The sequence below is a fragment of the Gobio gobio genome (assembly GCF_949357685.1).
Source record: "Gobio gobio genome assembly, chromosome: 8".
Taxonomy (NCBI): Eukaryota; Metazoa; Chordata; class Actinopteri; order Cypriniformes; family Gobionidae; genus Gobio; species Gobio gobio.
The window spans coordinates 25,543,904-25,561,716 of NC_137114.1; the positions used below are offsets into that span (position 1 = coordinate 25,543,904).

The 17,813-nt window shown below is 44.8% G+C and overlaps 1 protein-coding gene across 1 annotated transcript in view; it reads right to left on the bottom strand.

Moving 5' to 3' along the window:
- trpc4b (transient receptor potential cation channel, subfamily C, member 4b) overlaps positions 1-17,813 on the bottom strand; it is a gene marked incomplete at both ends in the record, with an annotated part of 68,115 nt that overhangs the window by 39,859 nt on the left and 10,443 nt on the right. The window contains one exon of the mRNA XM_079823013.1: positions 9,969-10,487. Within this exon, the coding sequence (XP_079679139.1) occupies positions 9,969-10,487 (519 nt within the window). The remainder of the gene's footprint in view (positions 1-9,968; positions 10,488-17,813) is intronic.

Genomic DNA, 17,813 nt, shown 5'->3' on the forward strand with positions numbered 1-17,813 from the left:
GCCCCCAAAATGCATGCACATGCAATGCAAGAGTGGATGTCTCTATCATAGCAAAAGCAAAGTAAAGCAAATACAACGAACACAACGACAAGGAAGAGCAAGCAAGAGTTTGTTAGTCGAGAGCAGCATACACTCAAAACCAAAGTTACTCGCATATGGAGCAGAAACATTGCAACTTGTGTCCGTTTTCAGGCCTTCCTGCTTGGTTCTTTCCCGCTCCTGACTTTTTTTTCTTTTGTAATATTTCTCAGCCATCTCTCTTTCTACAGTCTTCAAATCGCCCTCTTGCTTGCTCTCTCTCCTCCCCCATCATGAGTGGACACACCCCCTTACCGCTGATCGGCTCACTCTCTATCCTCCATAATGAGTGGACACACCCCCCTACCGCTGATCGGCTCACTCTCTCTCCTCCCCCATCATGAGTGGACACACCCCCTTACCGCTGATCGGCTCACTCTCTATCCTCCATAATGAGTGAACCTGCCCCCTACCGCTGATCGGCTCACTCTCTATCCTCCATAATGAGTGGACACACCCCCCTACCGCTGATCGGCTCACTCTCTATCCTCCATAATGAGTGGACACACCCCCCTACCGCTGATCGGCTCACTCTCTATCCTCCATAATGAGTGAACCTGCCCCCTACCGCTGATCGGCTCACTCTCTATCCTCCATAATGAGTGGACACACCCCCTTACCGCTGATCGGCTCACTCTCTATCCTCCATAATGAGTGGACACACCCCCCTACCGCTGATCGGCTCACTCTCTATCCTCCATAATGAGTGGACACACCCCCCTACCGCTGATCGGCTCACTCTCTATCCTCCATAATGAGTGGACACACCCCCCTACCGCTGATCGGCTCACTCTCTATCCTCCATAATGAGTGAACCTGCCCCCTACCGCTGATCGGCTCACTCTCTATCCTCCATAATGAGTGGACACACCCCCTTACCGCTGATCGGCTCACTCTCTATCCTCCATAATGAGTGGACACACCCCCTTACCGCTGATCGGCTCACTCTCTATCCTCCATAATGAGTGGACACACCCCCTTACCGCTGATCGGCTCACTCTCTATCCTCCATAATGAGTGGACACACCCCCCTACCGCTGATCGGCTCACTCTCTATCCTCCATAATGAGTGGACACACCCCCCTACCGCTGATCGGCTCACTCTCTATCCTCCATAATGAGTGAACCTGCCCCCTACCGCTGATCGGCTCACTCTCTATCCTCCATAATGAGTGGACACACCCCCTTACCGCTGATCGGCTCACTCTCTATCCTCCATAATGAGTGGACACACCCCCCTACCGCTGATCGGCTCACTCTCTATCCTCCATAATGAGTGGACACACCCCCTACCGCTGATCGGCTCACTCTCTATCCTCCATAATGAGTGGACACACCCCCTTACCGCTGATCGGCTCACTCTCTATCCTCCATAATGAGTGGACACACCCCCCTACCGTTGATCGGCTCACTCTCTATCCTCCATAATGAGTGGACACACCCCCCTACCGCTGATCGGCTCACTCTCTATCCTCCATAATGAGTGAACCTGCCCCCTACCGCTGATCGGCTCACTCTCTATCCTCCATAATGAGTGGACACACCCCCCTACCGCTGATCGGCTCACTCTCTATCCTCCATAATGAGTGAACTTGCCCCCTACCGCTGATCGGCTCACTCTCTATCCTCCATAATGAGTGGACACACCCCCCTACCGCTGATCGGCTCACTCTCTATCCTCCATAATGAGTGAACCTGCCCCCTACCGCTGATCGGCTCACTCTCTATCCTCCATAATGAGTGGACACACCCCCTTACCGCTGATCGGCTCACTCTCTATCCTCCATAATGAGTGGACACACCCCCTTACCGCTGATCGGCTCACTCTCTATCCTCCATAATGAGTGGACACACCCCCCTACCGCTGATCGGCTCACTCTCTATCCTCCATAATGAGTGGACACACCCCCCTACCGCTGATCGGCTCACTCTCTATCCTCCATAATGAGTGAACCTGCCCCCTACCGCTGATCGGCTCACTCTCTATCCTCCATAATGAGTGGACACACCCCCCTACCGCTGATCGGCTCACTCTCTGTCCTCCATAATGAGTGAACCTGCCCCCTACCGCTGATCGGCTCACTCTCTATCCTCCATAATGAGTGGACACACCCCCCTACCGCTGATCGGCTCACTCTCTATCCTCCATAATGAGTGAACCTGCCCCCTACCGCTGATCGGCTCACTCTCTATCCTCCATAATGAGTGGACACACCCCCCTACCGCTGATTGGCTCACTTTCTATCCTCCATAATGAGTGGACACACCCCCCTACCGCTGATCGGCTCACTCTCTATCCTCCATAATGAGTGAACCTGCCCCCTTACCGCTGATCGGCTCACTCTCTATCCTCCATAATGAGTGAACCTGCCCCCTACCGCTGATCGGCTCACTCTCTATCCTCCATAATGAGTGAACCTGCCCCCTACCGCTGATCGGCTCACTCTCTATCCTCCATAATGAGTGAACCTGCCCCCTACCGCTGATCGGCTCACTCTCTATCCTCCATAATGAGTGAACCTGCCCCCTACCGCTGATCGGCTCACTCTCTATCCTCCATAATGAGTGAACCTGCCCCCTACCGCTGATCGGCTCACTCTCTATCCTCCATAATGAGTGAACCTGCCCCCTACCGCTGATCGGCTCACTCTCTATCCTCCATAATGAGTGAACCTGCCCCCTACTGCTGATCGGCTCACTCTCTATCCTCCATAATGAGTGAACCTGCCCCCTACCGCTGATCGGCTCACTCTCTATCCTCCATAATGAGTGAACCTGCCCCCTTACCGCTGATCGGCTCACTCTCTATTCTCCATAATGAGTGAACCTGCCCCCTACCGCTGATCGGCTCACTCTCTATCCTCCATAATGAGTGAACCTGCCCCCTACTGCTGATCGGCTCACTCTCTATCCTCCATAATGAGTGAACCTGCCCCCTACCGCTGATCGGCTCACTCTCTATCCTCCATAATGAGTGAACCTGCCCCCTACCGCTGATCGGCTCACTCTCTATCCTCCATAATGAGTGAACCTGCCCCCTACCGCTGATCGGCTCACTCTCTATCCTCCATAATGAGTGAACCTGCCCCCTACCGCTGATCGGCTCACTCTCTATCCTCCATAATGAGTGAACCTGCCCCCTACTGCTGATCGGCTCACTCTCTATCCTCCATAATGAGTGAACCTGCCCCCTACCGCTGATCGGCTCACTCTCTATCCTCCATAATGAGTGAACCTGCCCTCTACCGCTGATCGGCTCACTCTCTATCCTCCATAATGAGTGAACCTGCCCCCTACCGCTGATCGGCTCACTCTCTATCCTCCATAATGAGTGAACCTGCCCTCTACCGCTGATCGGCTCACTCTCTATCCTCCATAATGAGTGAACCTGCCCCCTACCGCTGATCGGCTCACTCTCTATCCTCCATAATGAGTGAACCTGCCCCCTACTGCTGATCGGCTCACTCTCTATCCTCCATAATGAGTGGACACACCCCCCTACCGCTGATCGGCTCACTCTCTATCCTCCATAATGAGTGAACCTGCCCCCTACCGCTGATCGGCTCACTCTCTATCCTCCATAATGAGTGAACCTGCCCCCTACCGCTGATCGGCTCACTCTCTATCCTCCATAATGAGTGAACCTGCCCTCTACCGCTGATCGGCTCACTCTCTATCCTCCATAATGAGTGGACACACCCCCTACCGCTGATCGGCTCACTCTCTATCCTCCATAATGAGTGAACCTGCCCCCTACCGCTGATTGGCTCACTCTCTATCCTCCATAATGAGTGAACCTGCCCTCTACCGCTGATCGGCTCACTCTCTATCCTCCATAATGAGTGAACCTGCCCCCTACCGCTGATCGGCTCACTCTCTATCCTCCATAATGAGTGAACCTGCCCCCTACTGCTGATCGGCTCACTCTCTATCCTCCATAATGAGTGGACACACCCCCCTACCGCTGATCGGCTCACTCTCTATCCTCCATAATGAGTGAACCTGCCCTCTACCGCTGATCGGCTCACTCTCTATCCTCCATAATGAGTGGACACACCCCCTACCGCTGATCGGCTCACTCTCTATCCTCCATAATGAGTGAACCTGCCCCCTACCGCTGATTGGCTCACTCTCTATCCTCCATAATGAGTGGACACACCCCCCTACCGCTGATCGGCTCACTCTCTATCCTCCATAATGAGTGAACCTGCCCCCTACCGCTGATTGGCTCACTCTCTCCTCCCCATCATGACTGGACACGCCCCTGACCGCTGATTGGCTCACTCTCTCCTCCCCATCATGACTGGACACGCCCCTGACCGCTGATTGGCTCACTCTCTCCTCCTGCGCTATGTGTGAACTAGGGCTGCAGCTATCGATTATTTTAGTAATAAAGTATTCTACTGATTATTCAATCGATTAATCTAGTACTTTTTCTTTATTAAAGAGCAATCCTAAATATACGAGAGAAAATAAGTCCGGTATCTTAAAATGAACAACTAATTTGTTTCCTTTTTCGAAAATTGTTTTATTGCTGAAATTGCAGACATTAATGTATGTGAAAACTAAACCAATTTAGTGCATTCAATTGCCATATTATTATATTCAAAATACAAATATATAAATAAAAAAAATAATAAATTAAAATCAATTTCAAATAGACCCTTTTCACATTTCCAGGTTTCTCCGAGCGGAAGTTGTCATAGTTGGGTTAAATATTATAGCTGTGAATGAAAGAATACATTAAATATTTTTTTTGTGTGCCCATTTGCTCGAATAGCAAAAGAAAACTGCCACAGTAATGTTTTCACAACTTTCAAAAAGAGGGAAAAAATAGAGTGAGATGGATAACGGCAGTCAAAATAGAGAAATATGTTCATTTTTACCATCACTCCCATAGACATTGTATTAGAAACACCCTCATAGCAGCGGTAACTTGTTTTTTTGTAATTGAATGCAAAAGTAATAAAATACAAAGTATTAATGTTATAAATGTACATGTATAAAAAAAAAAAGGAAAATACCATTTTACGATATTGATGACCGTTAAAACGTGTCATCAGTCTGTGAAAAGGGTCTATTACTTTAGAAAGGTAAACATAGTACAACCTAAAACTAATCCTACAACCTATAAATTAAAAATAATAGTAATATAAATGATAATAATGCCGAAACATTGCATTTATGTTGTGCTACTTCTCTTTCAAGTTTCAGCTTCAGCTCAGGTATGACATAAGCCTTTACCGTCTTCTTGGAAGGCTTTGTGGCTTTTTTAAGGAGCAAAAAAATATTAAACAGGAAGGAAACTTGGAACAAGAACAAGAGTAGAGATGGACATAGTAGATATGCGCGGATCAGCTCTAACGTCACCGAATCCACTATTAAAAAACAAACCATCCACCCACACATGATTTTCTCTGATTTAGATATCCGCACCCGATCGTCACATTACAATTATTCAAATTCTCAGTGTTAAGCGCGATGCCATCTTAACATATCAACTACAATGAAGTAGGTTGCTTTAAAAAAATCTTCTTTGGCGAAATTACATTTCTTAAATAACCTAAACCATGGTCGACAACCTATAGCTACAGCACACAGAGGAGTAACCGCTGGAATGTGAGGAAACACGAGAGATGTGTTTGTATTTAATTCAGATAAAGTAGCCTACATCGCACATACAGATCTACATTTTGAGCTAATCATCCATCATAGTAACACAGCTTGTTTTATTAAGTTAGGAACTATAAATATGATTAAAGTGTGAAATTTTAATTACGCAAATCAATGAAAGCACACAGCTCTGAAAGTTACAGCTTGTTCTGCTATTTGTTGCAGCTTTGAGAGCATTTTAATGGTGTATTTCAGAGATATGAAGTGTGTGTGTGTGTGTGTGTGTTAAGTCCCATTAAACATTTCACATACACATCACAATGACGGTGATGCATGTGTATACTCCATTCATGCTGTTCATGTGTTTCGTGTTGCTCGTATCTCTTCAGCTTATGCGCGAACTACCGCAAATAAAGCTTAAATGTTTAGCGTCGCATCCTGAAGCTCAACACACAGTTCGGGTTGGGGTGATTTCTTTTATTTTTATATTCGAGTAACTCGAGTTACTCGAGCAATCTTTTCAGCCCTAGTGTGAACAGGCCCCTTACGGCTGATTGGCTCACTCTCTCTCCTGCCCCATTGTGAGTGAACACGCCCCCTACTGCTGATTGCATCACCCAAGACATATCTTTTTTCAAGCGTATTGTTAAAAGCAGTTGAGCAATGTACAGGTATTCAGGGGTTTTCCTGAGTCAAAAATGGTCTTCGGTGGTGGCTGACAGACATGGTCATCCCCACACACACACACACGCACAGTAAAAAGTACCCTACCCACATGATCTGCAAGCGCAATACTGACAATACATTTTAAATAAGTAAAAAGAAACCGTTTTTTTTTTAATTTTTGCTACTCTTATTTTGATACCTTGATATTTGTTTTTGTTCCTCATTTTTTTACACTATTGACAGATAATTGTTTTGGTATATAATCATATCAATATCAAAAAGTAGTATAAAAAAAAAAAGAACAAATAGCCTAATTTTCTGCCATATACAATTTCATAAAATGATCAGCTAGCTAATAACTTTGTTCTGGTTTCACCTCACTCCAGTCTAAACTTAATGATTTTAGGCTATTTATTTTACTACACATTGTCCACATAAATAAGCTGGAAGACTGTGGATAATTTAAACTCATTCTTACTATCTGCTCTTTCTAAAGTCGGTAAGCATACTTGTGTTCTCATTTCAGATTTGTTCTGAGTAAATGATTAAACTGATTCGTTAGTTCAGTGTTGGACAGATCAGTTGTTCTAACCAGTTGTTAAAATGATTCAGTTCAGAGGAGTCATTATGTTATAACGTCCTTCCCTAATCAGAAACCGTGGGTGGACAGTTCAATTCGCACTGCAGTAAACTCGCGCACCACCGCTTACAATGCCGGTCTCCTAACGGGGGATATGAGGGAGTACAAAGCTTCATGTTACGCTCTCCGGCGCGCCGTTAAAGCCGCAAAACTCCGCTATAAAGACCGAGTGGAATCTCATTTCCAACTCAACGACTCCCGGCGGATGTGGCAGGGACTGAGAACCATCTGTGCTTTTGGAACTAAATCCTCTGCAGAGGTGAGAGCTGATCCGTTACTGGTGAACGAGTTAAACTCTTTCTACGCTCGCTTTGATGGTAATCGCGGCAGCGCGACTCCGGCGAGTGACGCGTCAGAGAGAGTCCCTCAGAGCAGCAACGGTCACGTGATCTCTGTCTCGGAGGACGAGGTTCGGAGGGCACTCAAACGTGTGGATGTCAGGAAAGCTGCTGGGCCGGATGGTATTTCAGGTCGTGTTCTGCGGTCCTGTGCTGATCAGCTCGCAGGGCTCTTTACATCCATATTCAACGAGTCCCTTGCTACATCTGTTGTCCCCACCTCCTTCAAACGATCCTCCATCATCCCTGTACCTAAGATCAGTAAACCCTCTTGCCTAAATGACTATCGTCCAGTGGCTCTCACATCTTTAGTCATGAAGGTCTTTGAGAGACTCATTAAAAACAACATTTGCTCCTCCATTCCTGACACTTTGGACCCTCTTCAGTTTGCCTATCGTCCCAATAGATCGACTGAAGATGCCATTTCTCACGTCCTTCACTCCTGCCTCACTCACATCGACAGCAAAAGTGGGAACTATGTCAGGCTGCTATTTATTGACTATAGCTCAGCCTTTAACACCATAGTTCCCATTAAGCTAACACACAAACTCCTGGATCTAGGCCTGAATTCTTCTCTCTGCCTCTGGATTGAAGATTTCCTCACTGGCAGACCCCAGGCGGTGAGAGTAGGCCAGTTCACCTCCACCTCCATCACCCTGAGTGTTGGAGCTCCACAGGGCTGTGTGCTGAGTCCCCTGCTCTACTCTCTCTACACCCATGACTGTTTGTCCACACACAGCTCCACCTCGATCATCAAGTTTGCTGATGATACTGTTGTCCTGGGTCTCATCTCCAACAACAATGAGACGGCATACTTGGACGAAGTGGAGCAACTGACATCATGGTGCCAGGACAACTGTCTCTCTCTGAATGTTAACAAGACCAAAGAACTGATTGTGGACTTCAGGAAGAGACAGCATCGGTCATACTCCCCTCTCATGATCAGCGGGACACCGGTAGAGAGAGTGAGCAGCTTCAAATACCTGGGTGTGAACATCTCCGAGGATCTGACCTGGACTACACACATCCAGACACAGGTGAAAAAAGCCAGGCAAAGACTGTACCACCTGCGCCAGCTGAGGAAATTCAGGGTTTCACCAGCCATCCTGAAAACTTTCTATCGAGGGGCGATAGAAAGTGTCCTGACTCAGTGCATCACAGCGTGGTACGGGAACAGCACCAGTCACGACTGCAAAGCCCTGCAAAGAGTGGTGCGCTTATCCGAGCGCATCTCAGGCTCAGCTCTCCCGTCTCTGCAGGACATCTTCACCAAACGCTGCAGAGGTAGAGCTACTAAAATCATCAGAGACATTAATCACCCTGCAAACTCTCACTTCACCCTGCTGCCATCTGGTAAGCGCTTCCGTAGCCTGATGGCAAAGACTGAAAGACTCAGGAGGAGTTTCTTCCCCCAGGCCATCAGACTCCTGAACTCAGTCACGTGACTCACTTCACCCCCGCACACGCATAAACATACGGTCTTTCAACATTAACATCCACATACTGCAATTGCACTGCACTTTACTTTACGTCCCTATTGTTACTGCGTAACAACCTGTAATAAACCTTGCACATTATACTTCTTTATATATACATATTATATATTTTATGTTAACCACTTATTTTTAAGTCTACAGTTTATCTCACTTATCATCCACATATTTTTTATATTTATATTTTTATCTTATTTCCTATTTTTATCTTTTACTTGATTTATTTATAATTCTACTTATGTTAATACTTTTTATTCTAACTTTATTCTATTTCTATTTAATTTCTTGTAACTGTTATTTGCACTGTCCATGGAGCGGACCTGTTTACATTTCACTGCCAGTTGTATATTGTGTATATAACTGTGTATGTGACAAATAAAACTCTTGAATCTTGAATCTTGAATCTTGAAACCACCGCGCCATGTTCGGCAGCGGCAGATCTTAAAGTGACAGTAACCACTAATGCTGTCTGTCGGCGTAGTGCTCAAAATGGGGCTTAAGTGTGTATTTCATGGATTCCCGAACGCCAGCGCTACGTCATATTCTCGAGCCACTGTGGTGAGATAGACTTTGTAACGACGTTTTAAGTGCCTTTCATGGATCTTGGAAGTGTCAATGTACTGAATGCCAATGGAGGCCTGTCTGAAGCCTTTCTCAGCCATCAGCTTTCAACTAAAATATCTTCATTTGTGTTCCGAACATGAACGGAGGTCTTACGGGTGTCCAACGACATGAGGGTGAGTAATTAATGACAGAATTTTCATTTTTGGGTGAACTAACCCTTTAAATGGCTATAATTAATGTTTAAAAAATGTTTTAGGGGGAGGTTGTCATTTCCATCAAGACATCATTAGCTATATTAGTATCAGTGATAAAGGCTTTTGGTTATAAATAGATGACATTAAACAAGTATTTAAAAATATACTGTCTTTATGTTTGTTCTACATTAATTTGGAGATTAACTGTGAAAATATTACATTATAAAACATATTAAAAACATATTAAAAACGTGTTTTTAATTGCAATTAATCTTAGAAAAATTGTGATTATTCTAGTAAAAAAAATGAATCGATTGACTGTAGGCCTACTAAAAATGTAAAAATACAAAAATACATCATCGTCATCATAACAGAACTGTACCTCTTTTTGGCGGTATTTGATGGCCAATTTCAGGCGAGCCAGCTCATTATTGGCCTCATCCTGCAGCAGGTTGACATCATCACGGAAATTGAGGATCAACTCCAGCTCGCGTGAGGAACGGGTCTGGTCCAGGAGATCCTTCGCAAAGCATTTGCACTGACGGGAGAGCTCCTCGTATTCCGTTTTGAACTCATTTTCAACTTTGCTGAGTTCCTGGAGCTCCCAGCTGAGTTGGAACGCGGTGAGGAAAGGATCCTCGCTAGATAGGGCAATGAGAGAGGGGCTGGCCAGGGCCTTGTAGATGTTCAGCCGGGAGCGTGAGTGTCGCAGACTGTCCACGTCCGAACTGGAGACGCACTCTATGCAGTTACAGCGCACCTCGTGAGGCTGGGGGACCGACACACCTTTTTGCACCAACATCTTGATGACCTCGTAGTTGTTGGTGTGGGCAGCCAGGATGATGGGGGTGATGTCAGGAGTGAAGTCTGAGAACTGTTTATCGAGCAGAATAGGTGGTACCTGGTTAGAAATTGGAAAAGAAGGCTTAAATTCATCTGATGAAACATAAATGCACTGAATTTCATAAAACCTCCCCAAAAACAGTCACAATTAAAATATATGAATATCATGTATGAAATAACAAACTACAATATTAAATATGCTATAATTCCTTAAGATAAATACCAATTTATTTGATTATTTTGTCATAAAATACAAAGATATAGCCTACACATTTTTAATTGTGACAAAGTGTCCAAATATTATTTGGGACCACTGTATGTATATTTCAGAAATGATTGCAAAGAAATGGCAAGTAACACACGGAATTAAACATGACATTTTGAAATAGAAAGACTGACTTAAATAAGACTTACAAAAATGTTTTAACATAAAATCATATTTTTTACAGTGTACTGAAATACTGGAATATTTATTTCTGTGACATTGTTCTATGCTGTGAAATATTTATTAAATAAATATGCATAACATTGGATGATTATTCAGCAGGGTTATATAACTAAAATAATAAAAAACATATTGTTATATTTAATATAATATATATATATATTTATATAATACTATGTATATTTAATAATAAATTTAATATAAGTATTTAGCAGAGTTATTATTATTATATTTAATGTTAAATATTATATAATAATAATAATAATAATAATAATAATAATAATAATAATAATAATAATAATTACTATTATTATAATACAATACTAATACTACTACTACTACTACTACTACTACTACTAATAATAATAATAATAATATTTATTCAAATAAACCGTTAACTGAAATAAAATAAAATATGAAAAAAAACTAGTTAAACAAAGTTAAACTTGACTTAATATAGTTAAACTTGATGTACAAAAAAAAACTAAAACTGAAATAAAAATTTATAAAAAAATATATAGACATTTTTTTTTTACAAAAAACAACAACAAAATTGCTAAAACTTTAACTGAAATTAAAACGAAAACAGAAAATATAATCAAAATATAATTCACAATATTAATAAAAAACTATAATAGTAGCGACCAAAATAGTACTTTTTGAAAGTAACTTGACGCTTCAAATAAAGATCGTATCAATTACATCATTACACCAGTAGGTGGCAACAGGTGACACTTAAAAAAAATGTGTGTGTGTTACATCCCAATTAGTCTAGAGGTATCTAAGGGACATCAACATAACTAGAACCAACTAGAACAACTCACAATACACAGAGAACAGAAGACTTAAGCAGACCACCAACCAAGCCTGGAGCATAATAAGTAAAGCTTTACTGAAGATAGGTTAACATATTTACAGTCCATCAAAAAGGGAAAAAAACAATAAAAGGGGTGAAAAAGGAACCAGAGTGTTGCCAACAAAAAGAAACAAGGAAAACCAAAAGGACCAACTTACTAGGTAGGAAAAGCTGTCTCATGGAAGTAATAATTCAAGAGTTTTGTTCAATGTGGATTCATCCAGTAATTAAATAAGTGAAGTCTTTATGAGCTAATCATTGAATAATTAAATTAAACCGATAAAAAAAAGATTTTAAATAGACTGCATCAATTAATTAATAAACTCTAGCAAATCACATGTAATATTTGTAGCTGTCCATTCAGAATCATGCAGAATCATAATTCTCAAATTCCAGAATCGTGCAGCTCTATATAATAGTATCTTAATGATACTAAAATAACAGTTTTGACAAGCATTTAGTAATGAAAACAATTGTCTTAATGAGGATGCATTTGCTTTACAAATGCCATCTCACTGTGAAGGACTGGAATAGCCTCACTTGCTGGATAAAAACCTCACAATTAAGCCCTTGTTATTATTCAGATCTCAAATGTGAAGGACAGCTACAAAAATGAACACTAAAGAATATTCAATGGGAGAGAAAAACAAATGCATTAATCATGAAAAATGGTATAAACAATACAGGAGCCCCCACTGTTGGTTTAATCATGATGAAATGGAAGCTACATTAAATGACCCAGACATTGCCAGGGAAAAGGACTTTCCTGAAAATCCTCTGAGCACAAAATGCTTGGGAGAGAGGCTAGAGAGGCCTATGATCACTTTGAAGTAGCTACAGAGCTTCAGTTGCAGAGAAGAACCGTGTGAAATCCTGTCTGGAGTTTGGCTAGGTTTTTTGCTTGAAAAGCAAACTAGTGACCCAGTTGCAATGGGAAAAGATTTTGCGGTCATGTAAGACCGAGCCTTTCTAACCAAAGCAATATGTGTGTGGCAAATCTAAAAGTGCCCACAACAACAATACCTCCAATAAATTGCGTTGGTTGAAGCACAACGCTGAAGAGATGCTATTCATCAGCAAGGATGGCACACCTTACTAAAATGGAAGGAAGAATGAACAGAACAGAACAATACAGAAGGACATACAGCAACCTGTTTCATTCTGAAGTTTGGGAGGACTTTCATCTTAAGGACAATGCTTTGGACAAGGGCAAGGATAAATGAACATCATCACGTCACCTTCCTAAAATAATTGCCTAAGTCATTTTTTGAGAATTTTTTGCTTAAGTCATCTCCTCATGATGCTGGCCACCTCTGGTAAAATCCTCCACATCCTCAGTTGAACAGATCATACAATTCTACCCCTGTAGTATAATGGCCTATGTCAAGTGTGTGACTTAGGCAGTTTTATTTTGCCTAAGTCAAAAGGTAATTTGACTTAGGCAATTTTACAAGCTTTTCAAGATGGCAGGTGCATCAAGAAGACCAAAAAGCTACTCAACCTCTGAAGTTATTTCCATGATTCAGGGCTCACCCCCTATTGGTAACTGATGAAGTTTACTATAATATAGGCTAGACTATAAATATGCCATAGTTTTTTGTCTTTTTATTGAGTCTTTTTAGTCAGCATTTTAGTCAAGAAAAATTGCTAAGTCAATAAAGCTAGCATTAGGCTTTCAGTTAACTCTTTTAAAACAATATTTTATCTTTTTGTCTAATTTTTTCCACATTACACGATCTAATTAACCCTCTGGTGCTCTTTGTTTAGGGATTGGATTGGTTGTCTTCCAGGTCATAAGTGACCGGACACCTAAAAATTAAACTTCCTCCACCCCAGTAAAACCAATGCAATTTATCTTTCTTCAATAATATTTTTTCTTTTTAATTTTGTATTTTGAGATTATTTGATGGTATTTCTTAATATTTATGCAATAATTATGGTCTATTTTTTCCATTGAAATGATACAACATTTTATTATTATTATTATTATTATTGCAGTATTTCAGGTTAAAATAGAGACTAGGCCTTCAAAATATATTTTTTTGAAGGCAGATTAGCGCCCTCTTTTGGAATTATTTAAGAAATCATGCAACCATGTGTGTAATCACTAGAGGTCTCTATGGAGAATTCCCTAGTTCTGTTTTGAACACATTTAATGATTTTTTGTTGATGGATTTGAATATATATTTAAAAAATCTCAAAGACTATTTATTATAAAGTTTTAGATATAGGCCTATATATATTTTTGTTATAAATATAGATATTTTTTCTGTGAATTTGTGTTTTTGCAGATTTCCCATTCATTTCCTATGGTGTCATTTTTGACCAAAGAGAACAAGTGGGAGTTTTTTTTATGACCACTTAGCATGCTCAAATCATGCCCTCAATTTTTTTTGGTGTGTTTACATACCTAATGCAAGAGAAGTCACCAAATTTCATATCATTCTGATGAGGCTGTGATTTTTAACATTTCAAAACAGAACATTTTCCGGTCAGAAATGACAGAAGAGCACCAGAGGGTTAAGAAAGATTTGAATAGGCTACCGAACACCGAGAAATTATGTAATCTGTTTGGTTGTAAAATGTATTAGCCTACCTGAATTAAATGAAATCGAATGTATCGTCCTGTGGAATAATTCATTCACAGACCGCATACGAAGATGTTCAACTAATAAATATCTTCTTTGCTGGCAAACAAAATAATTAATTTTCAGATTTGCTTTCACTTGACTGTACTGTAGGTCCACCTCCACTTCACCCGACGCTTGAAGTTCTTAAATCTTCCTGTTACGAGACAGAGTGTGAAACCGCTTCAGATTCAGTGCGTGCAGGAAACGTCCGGTTACGTATGTAACCCTCGTTCCCTGAGGAGGGAACGGAGACGTACGTTAGTGACTAACGAATGGGGGTTTCGCTTAGAAGCCAATCATCTTCATCGTATTCAACAGCGCCCAATGGCAGTGCCAATGCCATGGGCATGCGGAATTTGCATGCGTAACTCCGCCCCACCTCGTGGGTATATAAGGAAGTACGCTGCGAACATCGCATTATGTTACTGCTGCAGGAGCCAAGACTGAACTCCGCGTTCCAGGCAGCACAGCTGACGTGGCTAAGGAAACGTACGTCTCCGTTCCCTCCTCAGGGAACGAGGGTTACATACGTAACCGGACGTTCCCTTTCGTTCAGTCACTACGACGTACGTTAGTGACTAACGAATGGGGGAACCTGTAAAACAGCGCCACTCAGCTGTCATCCAGTGCCCTGCGTAAGTGTGAGATCCCGCCACTTAAGGCCCTAGGACTCCCACTTATCACAGGATTACCAAGGTACACTGGGAAGCATATCCCAGTGAGGGAATGCCAAGGTGCCTACCGTAGGGAGGACTTAGAGAATACACATATGACCCGCTGAGGGTTGCATATGGAAGATCTCTAGGGTACCAGCCGAAGGTGGATTTTTAACCCTAGGGGTGGCAGGGACTTGCCAAGGGAAAGACACCTGCTCACTGAGGAGGCTTACGGTGGGAATACTCGTGTGGGGGTCGCCGGAGGGGAACCATGCACACGGAGCACCTGGCCGGACATGAGGGTCTGGGCTCGAAAGGGCAGACTGAACTGATGTCGGCGTAAGCAGTGCTGGAGGAGCTCAGGGCTCTCGGGGAGCTCACCTGAGGAAAATATCGCACGTATCCAGTCCTTGGAGTGGAATGGCGAGCAAGCGAAGACACCTGAGCCTGGCCCATTACCGGCCACCCGTAGGGGCGAGTACATAGTCGGACACTGGCTCCACTCGGAGATTGTAGAATCTGGCGAATGTGTTGGGTGTCGCCCAGCCTGCAGCTCTGCAGATGTCTGTTAGCGAGGCGCCATGCGCTAGAGCCCAAGAGGAGGCCACACTCCGGGTGGAGTGTGCCCTCACACCAAGGGGACACGGTCGGCCTTGCTGCTGGTATGCCAAAACAATGGTGTCCACTATCCAGTGAGACAACCTCTGCTTAGAGAGAGCACTTCCCTTCCGCTCTCCACCATAACAGACAAAGAGCTGGTCTGAGGTCCTGAAACACTGCGTCATGTCTACGTAGGCGCGGAGAGCGCGTACTGGACAGAGCAATGCCAAGGCTGGGTCTGCCTCCTCCAAAGGCAGCGCTTGCAGGTTCACCACCTGATCTCTGGAACGGAGTGGTGGGAACCTTGGGCACATATCCGGGCCGGGGTCTCAGGATCACGTGAGAGTTAGCCGGCCCGAACTCAAGGCACGCTTCGTCAACCGAAAATGCTTGCAGGTCCCCGACCCTCTAAGCGAGGCCAATGCGGTCAGCAGAGCCGTCTTCATAGACAAGAGCTTAATCTCGGCCGACCGCAAAGGCTCAAGGGAGGCCTCTACAGAGCACTTAAGACTACTGAGAGGTCCCAAGAGGGAACGAGAGGAGAGCGAGGAAGATTCAGTCTCCTCGCCCCCCTCAGGAACCTGATGATCAGGTCGTGCTGCTACTTACCTTATTGTCTCCCAGGAGATCGTGGTAGGCAGATATTGCGGCCACGTACACTTAAGGGTGGAAGGAGACAGCCTTCGTCCCACCCCCTCCTGGAGAAACGAAGCACAGACCCGATCGGGCATTTCCAGGGGTCTTCCTGGCGGGAAGAGCACCATGTGACGAAGAGGTCCCACTTCAACGCATAGAGGTGTCGTGTAGACTCTGCCCTAGCGGAAGTGATGGTAGCGACCACCGCAGGTGGAGGGCTACTCAAACCAGCCGCGTCCCGTCCAGAAGCCACACGTGGAGCTTCCAGAACGCTGGATGCGGGTGCCAAAAGGTGCCCCGTCTCTGAGGAGTCTCAGAGGAATAGGCCAGGGAGGGGCTGTCGCAAGGAGTAGCAGTTCTGAGAACCAGGTCCGGCCGTGCCAACGGGGCGACCAACATGACCTGCTCCTTGTCCTCCCTGATCTTGCACAGTACCTGTGCGAGAAGGCTCACTGGGGGAACGCATAATAGCGTAGCCCCGACGACCAGCTGTGCGCCAGTGCATCCGTGCCGACCATAGGTCAGGGAATAATACAGGGAGCAATGGGAAGAGTCCTGGGAGGCAACAGGACTACCTGTGCGTCACCGAACCGTTCCCATATCAGCTGGGCCGTCTGGGGATGGAGTCTCCATTCTCCAGGAAGTGGCTGAAGCCGTGAGAGCTCGAGGCTGCACGGTTCAGGACTCCCAGGATGTGGACAGCATGAAGGGACCTCAGATGCTTCTGACTCCATAAAACGAGATGGCGGGCGAGTTGAGACATACGGCGGGAGCGTAGACCGCCCGGCCGTGTCGTCTGTCCTGACTAGTACATGTTGACCCTTCAGCAACGCTCGGAAGCGGTGCAGGGCGAACCGTACTGCCAGCAACTCGAGGCAATTGACATGCAGAAGGCACTGGGGTCCTATCCAGGAGCCCGTGGCTGCTTGTCCATTGCACATGGCACCCCAGCCCGTGGATGATGCATCTGTTGATACAACAAGATGCCTGGAAACTCGTTCTAAGGACACTCGGGTCCGTAGAAAGCTGAGGTTCGACCACGGGGAGAGAGTCTGTAAGCAGGCCCGAGTCACTTGTACCCGGAGCGTGCCAGACCGCCATGCCCATCTCGGGACTCGATCGCGTAGCCCGTGCTGAAGCGGTCTCATATGAAGCAATCCGAGCGGCGTTACCGCGGCTGCAGATGCCATATGCCCCAGGAGCCTCTGAAACAGTTTCAGTGGAACCGCACTCTTGCCCTCGACTTGTCGAAGGGAAGTCAGCAGAGACTGCGCGCGCTCGCTCGAAAGCAGCGCGCACATGGCGACCGAGTCGATCCATACCGAGAAAAGAGATCCTCTGCGCGGGGCAAAGTTTGCTCTTCTCCCAGTTGACCCGAAGGCCCAGACGGGCTAGGTGATGGAGCACCAAATCTCTGTGTCCGCAAACCTGCTCTCGAGAGTGACCCAGTAAGCCAGTCGTCGAGGTAATTCAGGATGCGAACCCCGTGCTGCCGAAGGGGCGCAAGGGCTGCCTCGGCAATCTTCGTAAAGACGCGAGGGGACAGAGATAGCCCGAATGG